General features: G+C 44.9%; 1 protein-coding gene across 2 annotated transcripts in view; it reads left to right on the top strand.

The window, feature by feature from the left end:
• LAMA1 (laminin subunit alpha 1) overlaps positions 1–20,385 on the top strand; it is a 163,529-nt gene that overhangs the window by 78,289 nt on the left and 64,855 nt on the right. For both annotated transcript variants that reach the window (XM_047698103.1, XM_047698104.1), the window contains exons 15-22: positions 16–127; positions 3,275–3,385; positions 9,737–9,864; positions 11,395–11,481; positions 12,190–12,401; positions 18,799–18,905; positions 19,442–19,622; positions 20,217–20,353. In XM_047698103.1, the coding sequence (XP_047554059.1) occupies positions 16–127; positions 3,275–3,385; positions 9,737–9,864; positions 11,395–11,481; positions 12,190–12,401; positions 18,799–18,905; positions 19,442–19,622; positions 20,217–20,353 (1,075 nt within the window). The remainder of the gene's footprint in view (positions 1–15; positions 128–3,274; positions 3,386–9,736; positions 9,865–11,394; positions 11,482–12,189; positions 12,402–18,798; positions 18,906–19,441; positions 19,623–20,216; positions 20,354–20,385) is intronic.

Raw genomic sequence — 20,385 nt, 5'->3', positions numbered from 1 at the left:
TCTGTCTATTGGTAGGTTGGATTCTGTCTCTTTGGATACAGCTAGCCCTAATGTCATAGACCTGGCCCTGGCCACTGAGGTGGAACACTGCGAATGTCCCCAAGGCTACGCAGGGATCTCCTGTGAGGTGAGGCTCCTCTTCTGCCCTCCCCCTCTCCTTCCTTCTGTTCTTTCTTAAGGAGAAAAAAAGCACATTAAAGGTGATACAATGAGTCGCACTTGAATTTTAACTTTAGAAACCTACCATTTGGATCAGACATTGGGGGGGCTATAGGAATATTGGACGTCAGTGTTTAAGGCAATCTGATGCCTCTTCTGGGGGGAGGTGGTTCTGGGACACCTGGAAATGGCCCAACTTCAGTCTACCCTCTTGCTTTAGTCAACTAGAAAGTTGCGCTGCCCCTGCTGTAGTTTGCATTTCTTTTCTTTTTTTTTTTTTAAGATTTTTATTTTTATTTATTTATTTGAGAGAGAGAGAGAATGAGTGAGGAAAAGCCTGAGAGGGGAGAGGTCAGCGGGAGAAACAGACTCCCCACTGAGCAGGGAGCCCAGTGTGGGACTCCATCTTGGGACTCCAGGATCAAGACATGAGCCCAAGGCAGCCACTTAACCAACTGAGCCACTCAGGCACCCTTGTAGTTTGCATTTCTAAAGAGGATTGGACTTGATTGTATCTGACCAGCATGACACCTAGAAAACATGAGACAAGCCAGGCCTGTTTTGAGACTTTTTAGGAACCCTAGCTGTGTTAACTGAGGTGAACTCTACTTCACAATGAAATGTGTGAAAACACACTTGCTATCACCAGTAAAAGTCATCTGTTGCTAAAAAATTTTTTTGAAATACAGTTTGAAACTATTTGGACATAAATATCGATAATAACTCTCTCCTGCCGAGGACTTCCTATGTATTTGGCACAATTCTAACCTCTTTCTGTAGGAAAGAGCTAGGAAGTAGTCATGTCGGGTTCCAAGCTTCATCTTCCCCATTAACCACCACACGGTCCTGCCTCTCTTGTGTTTAAGACCGACGATGATTGGGGCACCTGAGTGGCTCAGTGGGGTAAAGCCTCTGCTTTTAGCTTGGGTCATGATCTCAGGGTCCTGGGATCGAGCCCAAATCGGGCTCTCTGCTCAGCAAGGAGCCTGCTTCTCCCTTTCTCTCTGCCTGCCTCTCTGCCTACTTGTGAGCCCTGTCTGTCAAATAAATAAACTCTTTAAAAAATAATAATAATAGAAGAATAAATCCTAAAAAAAATTTAAAAAAAAAGAAAGACTGACAATAATTATGAACCCTTGTCCTTGGCTGTGAGATTGGGGCCATGATTTTTACAAAGTGAGAACATTTAACTTATGAGTTGTTTTTATAAATCTTTATCAATTATAACTTTGCAATGAATAGTTGGCCTGTGCTTCATAATGTAGTTTTTTTTTTTTAAAGATTTCATCTATTTATTTGACAGAGAGAGATCACAAGTAGACAGAAAGGCAGGCTGAGAGAGAGAGAGAGAGAGGGAAGCAGGCTCCCTGCCGAGCAGAGAGCCCGGCGTGGGACTCGATCCCAGGACCCTGAGATCATGAGCCGAAGGCAGCGGCTTAACCCACTGAGCCACCCAGGCGCCCCCATAATGTAGATTTTTAATGAAATATCTTACAGGGTTGTTTCTTTTTTGACCCCATGAACTTTTTTTTAGATATAAAACATATATTTTTAGGACAAAGAAGTATCTGTTGGACCTGAGTCCTGTTTGCTTCTCAGATAAATGACCTTAAGGCTACCTCAATAGTGTGTGGCTTGTGGTGGGTAGATGAAGTAGATGATTAGAAGCCCAGGCCAGCTAGACCAAAAGGGAGCAGCAGTGAGCAGATGCGGCTGGAGAACTCCAGGTCTGCTGGGTTCAGAGGAAAATGTGCTTAGGACAAAATGGCTCAAAGAAGCACACGAAGCTTAACACATAATTTTAAGTGTTTTTGTCAGGCAGAAGAACTCATTCTTTCATTAGAAACTGAATAAGGAATCAGGCAGCTATAGGTGGGAACTAGAATTCTTAAGAGCTCTGTAGCCACCACACAGCCCCTAGGCAGCTCCCCCTCAGTGCCCATCTGTAGACTAGCCCATTGTCCTTGATGGGAGCATGGCTGCGTGGCGGCATTAAGGGAACTTACAAAAGGTCAGTGTGAATGAACACATGTATATGTACTCATATGATGAAAATGCAATTTTAATACTTTTTACAAGAGTAAAAACCAGATCCACACCCCTCTTCTGATGGCTCCATGGGAGTATGTTGACCTCCAAAGTAATTACTCTGCAGTGTGCACTCGAAACACCGTTTTATATCTGGGGCAGTTCTGAGAGGCTGTGTGGCCACAGGTCTGGGAGGTGTGACTCTTTCCATTGGCACAGTGGGCATGGGGTCTAACTGTTCCATGTTCCAGATTCCACGTCTATAAAATAGAATAGTTCTCAAGGTCATCCTGAGAATGATGGGAAGGACTGTCTGGGATGGCCCCCTGCTCCTCCCAGACAGGGACAGCATTGCTGGATACCATGGAAAGCATGCCTGTAATGTTTGCGGTTTGACACAGACCACCCTCGAGCACTTTGATGGTAATATTTAGTAACTCTTACCGAAAAGAAAACAAAATCAAGTTGAGCGGAAAATGTCCTCTTGATTGAAACTCTGGTTAAGGGACTGAGTTTTACATGATTATATGAGATTTACATGATAATACTATGGCAGGATACCACAAAGGTGGAGAGCCACTAGGTTTTGATGGTAGCCACTAGGTTTTAAAGGTAGAAACCTTTAAAAAGAAATGAGGAAAGGTGCCTGGATGGCTCAGTCAGTTGGGTATCCCACTTTTGATTTCAGCTCAGGTCATGAGATCAACCACATGTAGGTCTCCATGCTCTGTGGGGAGACTGCTTGGGATTCTTTCCCTCTCTTTCTGCCCGTCCCCCACGTGTGCACTTTCCCTCTCTCAAATAAATAAACCCTAAAAAAAAAAAAAAAAAAGAGGACTGGATTATGGTGATCGTGCACAATTCGGTAAGTTTACTAAAAAAATTATTGAACCATATCCTTAAAATGGGTGCATTTTATGGCATGTAAATGATACCTCAATAAAGAAGTTCAGGGGGAAAAAGAAGTACATTTCTCTACATGTGGAAAATGGAGCAGGTAATACTCCTAGCCTATTGACAAGAAAATGATCTGCATGATGTGCAAGGTTGCCTTTGCCCACGTGTGTCACCCATCCCTCTCTTGTAGTCCTGCTTCCCTGGCTATTACCGCGTGGATGGAATACTCTTCGGAGGAATTTGTCAACCCTGTGATTGCCACGGCCATGCAGCTGAATGTGATATCCATGGTGTTTGCCTTGTGAGTCTGTTGCTAAAATCTGGAGTGGAGTGCCCCATCCTACCCACCCCAAAGCCACCTGCTGTGCACAGTGGTTAAAAAAAAATAATGCTTCCTCCATAGGAGATTATCCTGGCCCTAGTAGACCCCAGAGGAAATGTACAGACTTAAGATCATGGTATAATATGTTTCCTGATTTTTCCCCTCGCTCTTTTTTGAAAAAAAGTTACTTTGGTGAAAATGGAAAAGGGATATATCATGTCATTGCAGATTTTTTATTAGAATATCATATTCAGGGGCGCCTGGGTGGCTCAGTGATTTAAAGCCTCTGCTTTCGGCTCGGGTCATGATCCAGGGGTTCTGGGATCGAGCCCCGCGTTGGGCTCTCTGCTCAGCGGGGAGCCTGCTTCCTCCTCTCTCTCTCTGCCTGTTTCTCTGCCTACTTGTGATCTCTGTCTGTCAAATAAATAAATAAAATCTTTAAAAAAATATCATATTCACTTCGTAAGATTAGAAAGCAATATAAAGGTAGAAAATATTATCCGGTGATTAAAAAGAATCAGGTCTCTAAAATGAAAGTGCTAGAATTTCTTTAACATATTATACAGTATGTCCTAAAAGGAATTCTAAGACATAATAACCACACTCATTTGTGCAGTATATAACGTTTTACAGTTATTAGCTCGGGTACACTCTTCAAACAAGTACTTCTTTCCTGCAACAGGAGTTGAAATGTGGCTTGACAAATATGCAGTTAATCTTGAGAATGAACTTTGGGGTGGATACAAGGCAAGACCTGCTTTTCCACTTCAATCAGGAATTCTTTTAGGCTCTTTTGCCTGGAAGCCAGGCCACACTCCTGGGTTCTAATGGATTTGCGGCACAGAGATGGAGTGAAAGCCTGTATCGATCAGCTAAGTCCTTGTCACCATACAGGGAAATGTTCATGCTCTTTCTTAAAGAGATTGAGTCCCAAGGATAGGGAAATTTTATTATGAGACCCGTGGAGAAAATCTCATCATGATGCCATGGATTGCTTGTTCTCTCCAGAACCTAGTTTTTCTTGATTCTGTAAGGAAAGCTTTCGTTTTGTTCTTTGTTTCATCGTTCTGGAAAGCAAGTGCCTGTAGGAGTTATACAAAGTGATGTTTTACACACACACTCGGTCCCTCAGGATCAGTTTCCCAGAGCTTGATGAGGTGGTGGCTTTTTTAAAATGCCTCTGCCTTTCCATTTGGGTTTGCAAGGTCAGCCTTCCCGGGACGTCAGCCCACAGCTCGGGCTGCCCAGCAGGTTGTGGTGGTGGCATCTGAGGCTTTAGGTATAGGTAAGCCAAAAGGGTATTTGCATGTGCTTCTATTACTGTATCTTTACAAAAATATATACTCACATTAAAGTGAAAATGCTAAGTAGCAACTGGTCTTTACTTTCTAAATATAATAAATGATAATTTTAACAGAATTTTTAATTGAAAATTTTCATTAAAAATTTTATTTTTAATTTTTAATTGAAAAATTTTTGGAAATAATGTTAGATTTACAGAAAGCCTACAAAAAAATAACACAGTGAGGTCCTGTTCAGCCTTCACCCTGCTTCCCCTGGTCCTCACATCTTGCATTACTGGAGTACGCTGATCGAGATTTAAGAAATTCCCGTGGGCACAATCTCATCAACAGAACAGTGGACTTCACTCAGATTTCATCAGAATCCCCACTCATGTCCCCTTTCCAGCCTCAATCCAGAACCGCATTGCACTTGCCACCTTCATTCTGGGACAGCTTTTCAGGTTTCCCTTGTCTTTCATGACTGTGGCACTTTTAAGGAATCCTGGACATTCTCTGGAATGTCCTCAGCTAGCGCATGTCTATTTTCTCGGGATTAGCTTGAGGTTGTGCGTTTTAGGCAAGAAGACATGAAGGTGACATGCCCCCTGGGGGCACACTGTCAGGGGATGTTAGCCTGGGACACTTGGGTGAGGTGCTGGCTGCCAACTTTTTCCACTTTCACATTATTATTTTTACCTTTTTAAGTCATTCACATTTGAAGGGGCAAAAACAAAAAAAATTTAGATTGAACTTTTAAGGAGACCTAAAAACTTGGTAGCATCATTTATCTGGGTTTCATCTAACTGTTTTTGGTGTTTGTTTTTTTTTTTTCTTTTTCCTATTCTATTTTAAAAAGAAACCTTTGAATTCTCCCCTTTGGATAACCATTTCCAGCCCTGGGCCTTGCCTGTAGCCATCTCGCTTCCAGGAATCCACTCCTGATTTGTAGGTTATCAGAGAGAAAGTTCCAACTGTTCTTACTTAGTACTCCGTCCTTTTCTTTTTCAAAGAGTCGTTTCAGGTTTACAGCAAAACTGAGGGGAAAGTGTAAAGGTTTCTCATGTACCTTCTGCTCCCACACATGCACAGCCTCCCACATTATCAACAGTCCCCACCCCGCACTGGAGGGACACACTGGTACCCTTGATGAACCCACACTGACACATCACAGCCCCCCAAAGTCCACGGTTTACATTAGCCCCTTCTCTGAGCTTTTTCTGCTGGTCTCTGGAGGAGAAACCAGTTTCATTTCTTCTGAAAGAGAAGGGCATCGCTTCTCGGCCTTTTGGCTAAGATCAAGTGAAAGAGAAGGGCAAAAAAAAAAAAAAAAAGAGAAGGGCCTAATAGGCAGTTGTGTATCTTGGACCCTCCTGCTTTTTCTTTTTCATTCAAGAGAAGATGTTTCTCCTTCCCAAGGAGATGAACGTTCTCCTGCTCACATACCAGCTCCACCAATGGAGCTGGTCACCTAAAGGGACAGTGACCTGAGAAAACCTTGAAACAGATTAGGTAGGTTTGGGTTTTTTGATTTGTTTTGTTTTGTTTTGTTTTTAGCAGAACCATGTAATGGCTTTCTCAAAGAGAAAGAGAGCCCTATCTGGCCCTTTGAGCAAAGAAATCCTATCATAGATATTTTGCAAGTGGACATAATTAAATGTTTTTTAATGAAACTAGTTATTTTGCTTATAGTTTTAGCTCAACCATGTAGCCATTTACCAAAGCCAGTGACATTTTGAATTAATTTGGGTTAATAATCAAAATCAAGGTCATACAGGGGATGGGGAGGAAAAAAAGAGCCCAAGACATTCCTACCAAAATGTCACCTGAGGACCAGCAGCCAGCGCAAAACCCAGGAGTTTTTTAGAAATGTAGAATTCAGGTCCTATGTCAGACTTCCTGAATCAGAATCGACCCTGAACCCAGGTGATTTGTAAACAATTCAAATTTAGAAGCCCTGTCAAGGATACCTCTACATAAAACTGGTGAAAGCCTGGGGCACTTGACTCTTGGTTTTAGCTCAGGTAGTGATCTACCTGATCAGGTAGGGATCCTGGGATCCTGGGATCAAGGGTCCTGGGATCAAGCCCGACATCAGTCAGACTCTGTGTTCAGTGTGCAGTCTGCTGGCGATCCCCTCTCCTCCCTCTGTCCTTCCCACTTGTGTTCTCACTCTCTCTCCCTCTCTCTCTAAAATAAAGAAATCTTTAAAAAAAAACAAACTGGTGAAAGCCTATTTAAAAGGATGTAATACAAATATTTATAGTCCCAAATTAAATATAACCTATGGGAAAACTTTTGTCAACCTCAGGAATTATAGAAAAGTATGCAGTTTAGAAAGCCGTTGAATGAAAAAAGGCCAATAAGATCTGTAAAATGAGTGGCTCTCAGAGAAGGGGGTAAAGGAAAGTGAGTGGCAAGGTAGACCCACAGGTGGGAGGTGGGGCAGGGGTGGGTAGGGATGGCAGGAGAAAGCTCTGGGTAGCATAAGCCTGGGCATTGGGGTCATGGGAGGACCTGGGGAGACAGAGTCATGGGCTGACAGGAACTTGGGGAAGAATGTGGAGAATTGGCTCAGCTTTCCCTTGAGCCATGCAGCTGTCCTCATGCTCCGTGTTGCTTCCTGTGTGGCCCGCTGTGCCCATCCTGTTTCTCCTGGTACTTCCTACACACCTGATGTGGCGTCATTCTGCTTTCTAAAGACATGTTTTCAAGAAGGAAATAAGTCTTTCATATTTTCCCTGTATTTATGGTTTCTGATACTCTTCAATTCTTGGTATAAATCCAGGATTTCACCTGGTTCTATGTCCCTGACTCCTGAAGAACTGTTTTTAGCATTCATTCGGTACAGATCTGACAGCCAACAAATTCTCTCATGTTTTGTTGACCTGAAAAAGGCTTTCTTTCACCTTCGAGTTGGAAGTAGATTTTTGAAGATTTTTTTTTTCAGGACTTAAAAGTTGTTGTGGCTTACATTGTTTCAAATGAAAAGTCAGTAGTTGGTCTTATCAATGTAATTCTCTGGGTTGTCTTTTTTTTTCCTCTGCTTGGTTTTTAGATTTTTCTCCTTACAATTCACATTTGCTTTTTGTTTGTTTGCTTCTTCTCAGATGTAATAGTTATTATCCTGCATTAAGAAACAAACAAACCCTTATTTGGAAATTGATTTAAGTGTAAGCAGAAGTTGCAGGAAGAAAAATAGTACTTAGGGCACCCACCTTTTACCCAGATTCACCTTGTCGTTGACATTTTCCCCATCTGCTATATTATTCTCGTTATCTGTTTGTCTAATCATAATGTTTTTTCTAAATCACCCGAGAATAAGTCACGTACCCTGTGCTATTTATCCATAAATAGTTCAGGGTGTTTGTCCTGAAAATAAGGATTTTCTCTTATATAACCATAGAACATTGTCAACTTCAATAAATATAACTTTGGTATTCTACTTTTTCTAATCTACCATCCATTTTTCCATTTGGTCAGTTGACTCCATTATGTACTTTGTAGCATTTTTTTCCCCACTGTTACAGGCCCCCATATAGTTCAGGTACTGCATTTTATTGTCATAGCTCCCTAGTCTTCTTTAATCTGAAGTACTTCCACAGTGTTTGTCTTTTAGGATAATGGCACCTTGAAGAACACAGTCATTTTTCAAAGAATAAAATGTCTCTTATTGGGGGTTTTTCTCTTGTTTTTCCATGAATTGATTCAGGTTATACCTTTCAGGGCAGAACACCTCATTAGCGATGCTGTGGCCTTCTCAGAGAATCACAGGTGGAAGCCCACAGTGTCCACTGCCCCTCACTGGTGGTGTGAATTCTGATTACACACTCCAGCTATCGGTCAATTACTATACATTTACTGATCTTTTCTTTTGCAATTAAGAAGCAGTGTGAGGGAGACACTCTAAGACTGGACAAGTATCGTATTCGTCATCAAATTCTCCCTTAGGGTTAGCAGTCTCTGAGGATTCTTGCCCCATGAACACTTGTATGATATTCTGCAGGCTTCTCAGTTGGCACACAGCATCCTACTGTAAGCAAGAATCCTCCTTTCTAATGTTTATTTGCTTACCTACTTGTTATCTGTCTGGACTCATGGATTCCAAATTCTCCCAGATGTGACTGGTGGAAACATACTCAGTAGTTTCTGATTGCACGATGAATATTGTTCATTGTTAAGTTTCTGGATTTCGTTACTTTCCTTGAAAGAACATCAGAGTTTGTTTCGGCAAGTAGTTAAATTATCACAGGTCAGCTGGATTGTTTCAAGGTTTGTTTTTAAGTTTTGTTAGGGCGGGTCTAATAGAATCTACTCTAGGGCAGGTGTAGCCCTACCACAAACAAGTTTTTCTTCTGGGGTCTCTACTGGGTGTTCTGGGCATTTAACAGAGAAGCCCCGCACTGGCTGGTTACAATTCTAGTGGCCCTGGGCTTTGCGTGAGTTCTTATTTTTTCAGCTGGCTGCATGGAAATCACACTACACACAAGAAGCTTATATTCAGTAACTATTTGAAGGGGTCTCCTGTGCAGATTTCTGGAGGTCTCATTCTGTGAAACTCCAATTCTCAGGCCAAATCACTGCAGTTCCAGTCTCCCCAAACTCAGACCTCTGTCTCCTCAACTCGACAGGATGCCACACTCTGCTTGGGTCTCCCCCCTCCACTGCCCACTTATCAAGAGTCTCCAGGAAAAAGACATGAGATCCTGGGGTTTCATCCCATCACCTCCTTTCTCTCACCTCTGTTGCCTAGTGTCTAAAAGAAGTGGTTCGATATGTTTTGTTCCAGTTTTCTAGTTCTTTCCCACAGAAAGACAAGTCTGGTAGCAGTTACTCTGACATGGGCAGAAGGAAAAGCTTCCCATGTATATGGATTATACAAATTAAGATTTTGTATTAATCTAGAAACAGGCAGCCCTCATCATGTCACAGAGTTTGGTGATTTGTTTGAGCATTTTTTTCCCACCCTGACTTTAAGTTATTTTTCAATGAATCAGAGAATTGTTTAAGGAAGCCTGAACTGAGTCTTCTCTTCATGCATGTGTTTTAGGCATGTGAGCATAACACCACTGGAGACCACTGTGAGCAGTGTGCGCCCGGCTTCTACGGGCTGCCTTCCCGAGGGACTCCGGGGGACTGCCAGCGGTGTGCCTGCCCCCTCACCACAGCCTCCAACAAGTAAGCACGGCACCCGCACCAGGGAAGCAGGCCCAGTGTGGCCAGAGAGTGCATTCAGATGTGCACGGATATGTTCAGAGCAGGGTTTTGTGTGTGAGAAAAGTGTGCCTCCCAGGTGGTACTTAATTAAGATTAAAGATGGAGGGGTGAATTCTCTCTTTCTAAAAAGAACGAGTTTGATATACTAAACTATATAAGAAAGATCATGGGATGGCAGGAAAATATGCATACTTCAGTTCCTCTTGGTCTAGTGTGGCTTGTTAACTCTTTCAGTGCCCGTAGGCTAGGAGGTTTTCTCAAAGATTTTATTTATTTATTTGACAGAGGATGACACAACGGAGAGAGGGAACACAAGCAGGGCGTGTGGGAAAGGGAGACGCAGGCTTCCAGCTGAGCAGGGAGCCCGATGTGGGGCTCGAACTCAGGACCCTGAGATCATGATGTGAGCCGAAGGCGGATGCTTAATGACTGCACCACCCAGGCACCCTCAACCAATATTTATTGAGTGCCTACCATACACTGAGTTATCATGGAAGGTACTCAAGTATTGGAGGGTTCGTCCATGGCTACTGGTCCCATGAGACCACCGTGTGGTCATGACTACAGTCCACTCTCAGGGAAGTAGGAATCTGTCCAGAGTGACTCTGAGGAAGCCCCTGATCTGAGGCTTGAAGGATGAAGGTCCCAGAGAAGGGCGTTATGGGCAGGAGGAACGGAATGTGCCAAGTTATGGCCACATCAAAGAGCAGATCCCGTTTGTGAAATCGTAGATAGTCCTGGGGCACAGGACAGAAGGGGGGTGAGAAGGGTCAATGATGCACAAGGCCTCGTTCACCATGCTGGGCCCCGTGTGTCCGAACGCCTGGATCTGAAAGTTTATTTATCTCTCACTGGCTTACCCTGTAGGACTCTTCCTCCCCCCAGCCCAGAGAACTCCCCCACGGGGATTTTTATTTGAAACTCCACTGTGTAAAACAGATACAATCAGGGCTACTCTGATGAAATCATAGTGGCCCCCCTGTTGCTCCCATACCTCCCTTCAGAGGCCCCCCTAGGTCCCAGGAGTAAAGGTTGAGGGGACCTCAGTGAGCAGTGGGGATCCTTTAGAGAATGTTCCCAGGCTGTCCCTTGTAAGCTTGAGCTCACTCCTGGCCAGCGTGGGCAGGACTCTGAGGCAGGCTGCCCAGTGCCAGGGAACCCACAGACGGGAGCTCCGCTCAGCCAGGAAGAGTGTCAGAGAAGCCCTCCTGGAGGAGAGGGCAGCTGCGTTGGGCACAAGGGATAAGGTGATCCCAGGCAGAGAGGAAAAGAAACACCCTCTGGGCTGAGGGACAAGCAAGAGTACGGACAGGGGAGTGTCCAGTGCCCAGGAGAGAGGCTCATGAGGTGGGCTGCATGGTTGGGGGCCAGGGTTCTGGAGTGAAGTTCCACTGAACGTTCATAAGGAGTGGTAAAACACAAGAATTTTAAATGTTTAGAAATTCTGTGCCGCCCATTGGAAAATTGTGTTCATTTGTCATGTTTTGACAGTTTCAGCCCTACCTGCCACCTAGAGAATGGGGACGAAGTGGTCTGTGACCAGTGCGCCCCGGGATACTCGGGAGCTTGGTGCGAGAGGTACTCTGTTGGAGTCACTCAGCTGATTTCCAAAGTCACATCAAACTTTTTTTTTAATTAAATATCAGTGATACATGTTTATTTTCAAACGTATAGATAAGTATGATTTTAGAGTTTTGGTGTGTAACGATTATTTTGCATAATTATAGAGAAGCCGGTATGTTGATTAAAAAGCGCCTGTGAAAACTCCCCGGGGGGGATTTTTCAAGAATAGCATTTGGGCTCCTTGAACTCACAGGAGTTCTCATCAATGACAATAGAAAACAGCGAGGGGCCAGGGTTTACCATTCACACACTGAAATACCCCATTACTCTGGATAGTTCCATAGTAGGGGTGGTTTGATTTAATAGCTGTCTTCTGGCGCCTGAAAGCCAACGCTGTCTTTTCCCATGTGCCAGGCTTAGTGCCCAGCTTAGTCTCCCAGCCCTGGGAGAGCCACGTCACAGCCGCGGCGTGCGGGTCCAGTTGGCCCCGGGGCTGAGGGCACATCCACTGGGATTTATGGCTCATTTGGGGTATACTCTCTGTCTTCACAATGAGTGGAGGCAATCTGGATGTCCAGACTGGGTGTTGCATGGCTTCCCAATCAGTCTTATGGAAAAAGAGTCAGTCTGATTTATTAACCATTCAGAGCTTCCCTGGATGGCGGGGGTAATGTCTAGAGGAAGTGCATGCATTTGGATCCCTCTTTCAATACTTTTATGCAGATGTGCAGACGGTTACTATGGAAACCCGACAGTCCCTGGGGAATCCTGTGTCCCCTGCAACTGCAGTGGCAACGTGAACCCCTTCGAGGAGGGTCACTGTGACTCCGTCACTGGAGAGTGCCTGAAATGCATTGGGAACACGGATGGCGCCCACTGCGAGAGGTGTGCTGACGGCTTCTACGGGGACGCTGTGACCGCCAAAAATTGCCGCGGTGAGTGTGGGGGCTGTGAAGTCAGAGCCCTTACTCATGGCCATGTGGCATCTCCATCTACTTACATGTGTCGGAAAGGGCTCAGCATATGGGGTAACTTTATCCTGATTGGTGCTTGTGTTAATACCGGTGTAGACCCAAGACCTCACTCATCCCCTTCCCAGTGTGCCCTGCCTTAGCTTGATCCGTTTCCTACAGAGCAGGTCAGGGGGGTCTGGAAAATATAGGTGTCCTTCCACTGGGGTGGGAAAGTGGTGCTTGATGCGGTGCTGACATGCTACCCGGGACCGGGGAAGGCACACTGGGCTTGAAGCCTGCAGTGTTTATGAGGGACAGGCTCAGGGGTCTCATGAGTCAGGTGGGATTTCAAGATACGGAGTGTGAAATGGGAAGGCTCTATCCTTGGAGTCTCACAGATCTGTTCCTGAACTACTGACTCTCACGTTGCCCCATAGGACTCTGCTTTCTTCCTTTCTGACGTTAGGGATCACTTAGAACCACTCACTGAAGACAGCAGGCATTCCTGTACCCAAGATGACTAACTTGTAGCCTCAGGGCTGATATAGCCCTTGGATTTTTATGTACAGTTCTCGAAGGTGTGAAAAGAGCAAAAATGGCAATTTTACAGTATTTTAACAATTTCCTGTAAATACAAAGTTCTGACGTGCTATTACAAAAGGGAGACACAAGAGGGCACTAGCGATACAGAAAAGGTATTTTCCCAGGTATGCCTCCAGAGAGGGAAAAGGCTTTGTCACCATGGGCGGGTCGACTGGATCTTGGTGGCACAGCCACCTTGATTGGTTATCACAGGAGCATAATTATGATAACTGGTGTTTGTGTAAAGCTTCAAAGTTTACAGAATGCTTTCACTATACTCATGTGGTTACTTTTCATCTTTACTGCAAACCTTAATGATTCATTTCTCTGTTCATTTCTTGTTTATTAAGCATTTGTTACTTCCCAAGCACTGTTCTAAGTATCATCAGAGGAGTTGGAAAAATTGTGGCCCAGGTCTGTTGGGGAGGCAAAACACACATGTGGATCTCAGGCTTTGGAGTCTGACTCATGTGGGTTAGAGCTGAGTTTTGGTCTGTGTGACCAGCTGTGTGACATTAGGCCAATGTATTAATCTCTCTGATCCACAATTTCCTCATTACATAAAATGGACATAGTTTTGTGTATATATATATGTAAAGCATATATGCACACACACACACACAAAGCTATGTATATGTGTATATATGTATATGCTTTACATATATATATGAAGGCCTTTGTGAGGATTGAGATAAAAATTTAAAGTTCTGGAAATGAAATAAATGACAGCTATTTTAAGTGCTAACAATAAAAACAGTGCTTTTTTATTATTTTTCTATATTAATGCTGTCCAGTAGAAATGTAAATGGCACATGTGATTTTAAAATTTCTAGTCACCGCATTAATAACATGATACAGACAAAATGTACTGCAGTAATATATCTTATTTTACCCAATTATAAAAGTAATGTCATTTTGTCACATAATCAGATTTTTCAGTATTATGAGATAATTTGCTTTCCTTTTTAATGTTGAGTCTTCAAAATTCAGTGCATGTTTTATAGTCTGTTTCAACTAGGATGCTAAACTTTCATAAGAAACCATTGATCTGTATTTCGATTACATAAAATTCATAGTTGCAAAAGGGAATTTACTTACCCAAGTTGTTCAAATGTATTTAAAAGTTTTCTTCATGACCAAAAAAATCATTCTCCTTTATATTTGCATCTGCATTGACAAAACTGCTTCGGTATTTTGTATAGAAAGCAGATCTTGGTGATGAACAAAGGTAGGTCCGAGTTGTTGCCCAGGTCTTAGTCTCAGTGACATCAGAGATCGTGTTTGTCGCATCAGCCTCATCCGCAGGGCTTGGGAGACCCGTGCACGCTGTGTCAGACCAATAGGACAGGCAGCTCTGCACGGTGATCAGTGACCATCCCTGGCGTTTGCACAAAGCTCCGTAAGGGCCCAGGATAGTGTGGGGCTCTGGAGTTAGTATCACTTGATGTGAGTCTTGCAGGATGGGTCCGAGATGCTCCAGTGGGCTGACAAGTGGCAGGAAAAGTGTTATCTAGGCCTGAGGGGCAGAGTCTGGAAAGAAGGTGAAAGGAAGGGTCAGGCCAAGGCAGGAGCCATGGCTGATGGGTATGGACAGCACTGGCCTGCAGAGGCTGTGCTGTCTGTCCCTGACTCCAGGTCACTGGAACAGGCACGGGATCTGGCCAGATCTGTGTTGAGCAGTCGCCCTGGAACCCCTGCAGAGGACAGAGCGGACAAGGGGAGAGACGAAGCCAGAAAAAAAAAATTGCTGGGAAATTTAATGAGGGCTTCCAGTAGAGCCTTTGTCATGGGGATAAAAGGGAAGATAGAAACTAGAAACTTGGGCTCCTGGGTGGCTCAGTGGGTTAAGCCTCCACCTTCGGCTCAGGTCATGATTTCAGGGTCCTGGGATCGAGCTCCACATCAGGCTCTCTGCTCAGCAGGGAGCCTGCTTCCCTCTCTCTCTCTGCCTGCCTCTCTGCCTACGTGTGATATCTCTCTGTCAAACAAATAAATAAAACCTTAAAAAAATTTTAAAAAAAGAAAAAAGGAACTAGAAACTCTCCAGGCTCCTGGGTGGCTCAGTCAGTTGAGCATCGGGCTATTGATTTTAACTCAGGTGATGATCTTGGGATTGTGGGATCAAGCCCTGCATGGAGCCCGGCATTGAGCCCCATGTCAGACTCTGTGCTCAGTGGGGAGTCTGCTTGGGATTCTCTCTCTCCCTCTCCCTCTGCTTCTCCCCACCTCTCTCTCTCTAAAATAAATAAATCTTATTTATAGGGGCGCCTGGGTGGCTCAGTGGGTTAGGCCGCTGCCTTCGGCTCAGGTCATGATCCCAGGTCCTGGGTTCGAGCCCCACATCGGGCTTTCTGCTCGGCGGGGAGCCTGCTTCCTCCTCTCTCTCTGCCTGCCTCTCTGCCTACTTGTGATTTCTCTCTGTCAAATAAATAAATAAAATCTTAAAAAAAAAATAAATCTTATTTTTAAAAAAGAAACAAACAAACTAGGAAATCTCTGTGTTGACTGGAGGGTGGGAGGGGGTGGGTTCAGGACAGGCAGGACTGGGGTCTGGGCCCAGGTTGGTGGTCCAAGCAGCTGGCATGGTTACAGACTGACACTGTCCGGATTCTTTCTAGTCTCCACGCATTTACAAGTTTTATTCTTTCCTCATTTCCTCTTTCCTGTCCCCCAGCTTTGATGAGATGAATTCTTGTTATTTCTGGATATTTCACTAGAAATCCTCCCAGGTCTATAATAGGATCCTCCTTATGGACTTCTCAGAGGCTCTGCATGTGAATCTACTCCTGTATTTTACTAGGTTAACCCCAGTGGAAGTGTCAGTATTCAATATTGCTGACATGGGAATTCCTAGGGGTTTTGGGGGAGAGACATTTATATATTCAGTTGTGCAGGAATCAGGGAAGAATAGAGCCTGGGGGGTCGTCAGCTTCGGTGTGGTAATGGGATTGGTGCGTGTGGAACGGATTTTCCAGGGCAGCATGGGAGCAACTGAGGGAGGGAGAGCCTGTAGGAACAGCTTTACTGTTCAATGAAACTTATATGAATTAAGTTAAGTGGTTATAATTTTTATATTGTAGGGTTCTTAGGAGAATTAAGATACATGTGAAGCTCCTAGCAGTCAGTTACTAGCAACTATTTTAAATTAATATTATTTACAGAAAAAAAAATTAAAGATTTTTTTAATTAGAAAGCATGAGCTGTTGGGTAGGGGGGCAGAGGGAGAGAGAAAGAGACTCCCCACTGAACAGAGACACCGCCCGACCCCGCCATGTGGGGCTTGATCTCAGGACCCTGGGGTCATGATCTGAGCTGAAGGCAGATGCTTAACCGACAGCCACTTGGGTGCTCCTAGAGCAAACAAATTTTTAGTAATAACTACTATTTACTGTTAGAATTGTTATCATAGAAAGACAACTACAAATAGCGCTGAGACATCATGTCTCTAAGTTGTAGATTTCACATTGAAAGAGGAAGAAAGTTACAGTGCTTTCCTCCTCAGTTTATAATGAAGTTTCAATGAAATATACTAGAATGTGACCCAGGCACAAAGGGCCAGTGCAGGAAGTACAATTCATTATCGTCAGTATTTTGTGGTGATCACAGGGTGAACATTGACTTTTCCCCAGAGGCAGGGGAAGAAGGAAGGTGAGACACAAGGAGTGAGGAAACCAGAGGTCGTACCTCACCTCAGTGAGAGCCAGGTTCGAAAAGGAAAGAGTGTCCATGGGTCCCATCTCTCAGGAAGACACAGCAAGTTGAAGACCCAGAATGTGCTGTTTGAATTTGCTCCTGGGAAGTCCGGGGAGACTTCTCACGAGGAGCAGTCTTAGCAACCAAGAGGCAGGAGGGGAAGGTTGAATGGGAAGGTGCTGAAGGGAAGAGAGGGCGACAGGGAGATGGGACTGTGGACAGCTGTGTGTGTGTGTGTGTGTGTGTGTGTGTGTGTGTGCGCGCGCGCGCGTGCACATGCACACGAGCGCATGTACGCACGTGAGTAAATGTGTGTCTACCGTTTTCTGCAGGAGACAACTGAGAATAGTTGGATGCTGAGGAGTGTTTGAAAATACAGGTTTTATTATTTAGGTATGGCAAGGCCAGCAGAGGCCAGGAGGAGGGGACACACCAAGGCCCTGGGGGTGGGGGGGTGGGGGGGTTAGTATTCCGGAAGCACCCAGGTTGGCCGGGAGGGGAAATGTGGGCTAGAGCCTTTGTTGTGGTTTCCTCAGGAAGGAAAGGGCAAGGCAGGGTAAGCACGTTTAGGATTGGCTACTTTGAATAATTTCAGCAGGCTCTGGGGCAGAGGAGCTGTCCCTAATTGTCTGATGCAGGGCTTGGGGTGAGAGGTCAGAGGGATAGAGGAAGTGAAGCCCAAAAGAAGGAGGAAGGTGTTTGTGGGTGTGGGCTCTAGATGGGGTTGTTTGCCTATGAAAGGTGTCTGGCAGGCAAGCTGTTTACTTGCTCTAGAAATTGACTGGCCTTGGCTAGGGCAGTCTGTCCAGGGTCAGCAAGGCCCCCCCAGGAGCGGTGTTTCATGCAAAAGTGAGTTGAGTGTTCAAGGGTAAGCTAGAAGAATGGGCAGCAGTGAGTGGCTCTTGCCACTTGCCCTTGCCCAGCCTGGGGGGGATTCCTAGACGATCCACCTACACTGGGGAACACCTCCAGAGGTGTCTTGGACACAGTTCCTTACGGAGGCAGAATTCCACTGCCTTTCTTCCGAAACTCAGCCTTCCAGCATCTACCATGATCCCCCGCAGATCACTGCCGGACAAAGTATGCTCGGCTTGAGAGAATTTGTGGAGTTTTCCTTTTCTTTTCTTATATCATTACAACATATGAGAGAGTGTACATTTCCGGAGTCCAAGTGTTCAAAGACCATGCACATTTCTGGGGTATTTGGTCAAGAGCTTCTTAGGTATTTTCAATGAAGTACATATTGACAGCTGTGCTATAAATATCAATGAAACATTTCAGAAGCCATTAAGTTGTACCACTTTGCAAAGGTGGGGGGCTTCGTGGTTTTGAACATCAGCCTTCTAACCGTAGGTAAAACTGAAATGTTTGGCTTGAAGGTGAGTATATTGGGGCTACAGGTGACTCGCGACTTAGAACAGGGAAATGTTTTACATTAAACTATGAAATGTAATATTAGCTATTTAGATTGTTACAACTGAGCTTTAAAATATTTAAATATTAAATACATGATCGGAATAAGATGAGAGGGTTAAATTGGTTTTGAAGTCTCCATTGTATGTTTTTTTATGAAGATTCGTTGATAAACCTTGGTGGCTCATTTTTACAATTTCAAGGAATTCATGCAATTGGTTAAGATCATTTGCTAATTGTTATCTCAAGAGCCTCAGTGGTTTTTCTGTGAAATGGCTCCTTCCGCCAACCCTGGGTTGGTTTACTCTTTGGAAAAACACTAAATTAACAGTTCTTTTTTTTTTTTTTTTAAAGATTTTATTTATTTATTTGACAGAGATCACAAGTAGACGGAGAGGCAGGCAGAGAGAGAGAGAGAGAGAGAGAGAGGGAAGCAGGCTCCCCGCTGAGCAGAGAGCCCGATGCGGGCCTCGATCCCAGGACCCTGAGATCATGACCTGAGCCGAAGGCAGCGGCCCAACCCGCTGAGCCACCCAGGCGCCCTAAATTAACAGTTCTTGCAGAGTAATCTTTTCTTTTAGTTTTAGGATTTGAAACATGAATGTTTAATGTTTTTCCTTCGGGGATTAAGGGATCTTACCACAACCACACCCAGAAATGGGCACAAATATGTCTCTTGTGTGTGTGTTAGCCTGTGAATGCCACAGGAAAGGCTCCCTTTCTGATGTCTGCCATCTGGAGACTGGACTCTGTGACTGCAAACCACATGTGACTGGACGGCAGTGTGACCAGTGCCTGGTAAGACGCCTACTGGCCATTACAGACATTCACGTGTTTGTCGGTGATTTCTTTTTTCTTTTCTTTTTTTTTTAAGATTTTATTTATTTATTTGACAGAAATAGAGGTCACAAGTAGGCAGAGAGGCAGGCAGGGGTGGTGGGGGAAAGCACACTCCCTGCTGAGCAGAGAGCCGGATGCGGGGCTTGATCCCAAGACCCTGAGATCATGACCTGAGCCAAAGGCAGAGGCATAGCCCACTGAGCCACCCAGGCGCCCCCTGTCATCGATTTCTATAATTGATACCTTGACCTTGGTTCAAGCGGAATGCCCTTCAGGACTGCCAGAAAGAGCTACTGCCCTAAGCACGGCTGGTGATTGCCGGGTGTCCTGACTTACAGAGTCTGTATTCGGTTTACAAAGGACTGGAGTGATGTCATGACCACTCTCGGATTCTGTGAAACATTGACGTTTGATTTGGGAAACATGCTCGTAAGGATTCGTGGCTAACTAAAATGTACTTTGGCTTCCACGCTCCTGCCCCCACTGTGCAACAGCCTGGCTATTATGGGTTGGACGCGGGGCTCGGGTGCCTGCCTTGTGACTGCAACGTGTCAGGCTCTGTGTCAGACGACTGCTCCGAGGATGGCCAGTGTCGCTGCGTCCCCAGCGTGGCTGGGGAGAAGTGCGACAGGTGTGCACACGGATTCTACGCCTACCAGGATGGCGGCTGTACACGTGAGCTCTGGAATTCATTATCTGAGGCTTGATCGTGATTTCCAGACTTTTCTTTGAGCTCTCCTTTGACTTCCAGTTCTCTTAAGCTCCTTTACTTTTTCTCTTTTTAACCTGGAGGATTTTCTGTGTTTTTTTTTTTTTTTTTTTTCTGTTTCCTGATCCCATGCTTAATTCGTCTGTCATCTCTGATCAGGCCTTACTAATTGTGGGGACTTAGATTAGTTACTTCAGTTAGCTCTGGTTACCTCATCTGTAGAAGAGAGAAGCTAATTATAATTTCCACCCAGAAGTTACTTTACATATGGGACGTAAAGTCCTTACCACGGCATTTGGCACACAATCAATGCTCCGCAGTGCCTGTTTTACACCTGCTTCTGTTTCTCTGTCCCGATTACCCCTTTTGCAACCACATCTCTCCACAAGGAGGAAGAGCCCCCTCCCGAGAGACAGGGATAGGTGACCTTGGGAATCACGAGGTCTCTATTAGGAACTAGAAGAACGGTTTAGATAGTGAATCCAAAGGAGCGAACCTGTGGCGTCTGCTCTAACCCCTTCGATTGCACAGGGGTCCTGATGCGTGTGTCTCTGTTGTAGCCTGTGACTGCGCTCACACACAGCACACTTGTCACCCTGAATCGGGGGAGTGTATCTGCCCTCCTCATACTCGGGGCACCACCTGTGATGAATGTGAGGACGGATACTGGGGCCACGACCTAGAGCTCGGATGCCAGGTATGCACCACAGTCGCTGGGAAGTACTTTGC

Source organism: Lutra lutra, chromosome 12 (genome assembly GCF_902655055.1).
Source record: "Lutra lutra chromosome 12, mLutLut1.2, whole genome shotgun sequence".
Classification (NCBI taxonomy): domain Eukaryota; kingdom Metazoa; phylum Chordata; class Mammalia; order Carnivora; family Mustelidae; genus Lutra; species Lutra lutra.
The sequence above is the reverse complement of the archived record's forward strand: the minus strand, read 5'-3'. Positions and strand labels throughout refer to the sequence as shown.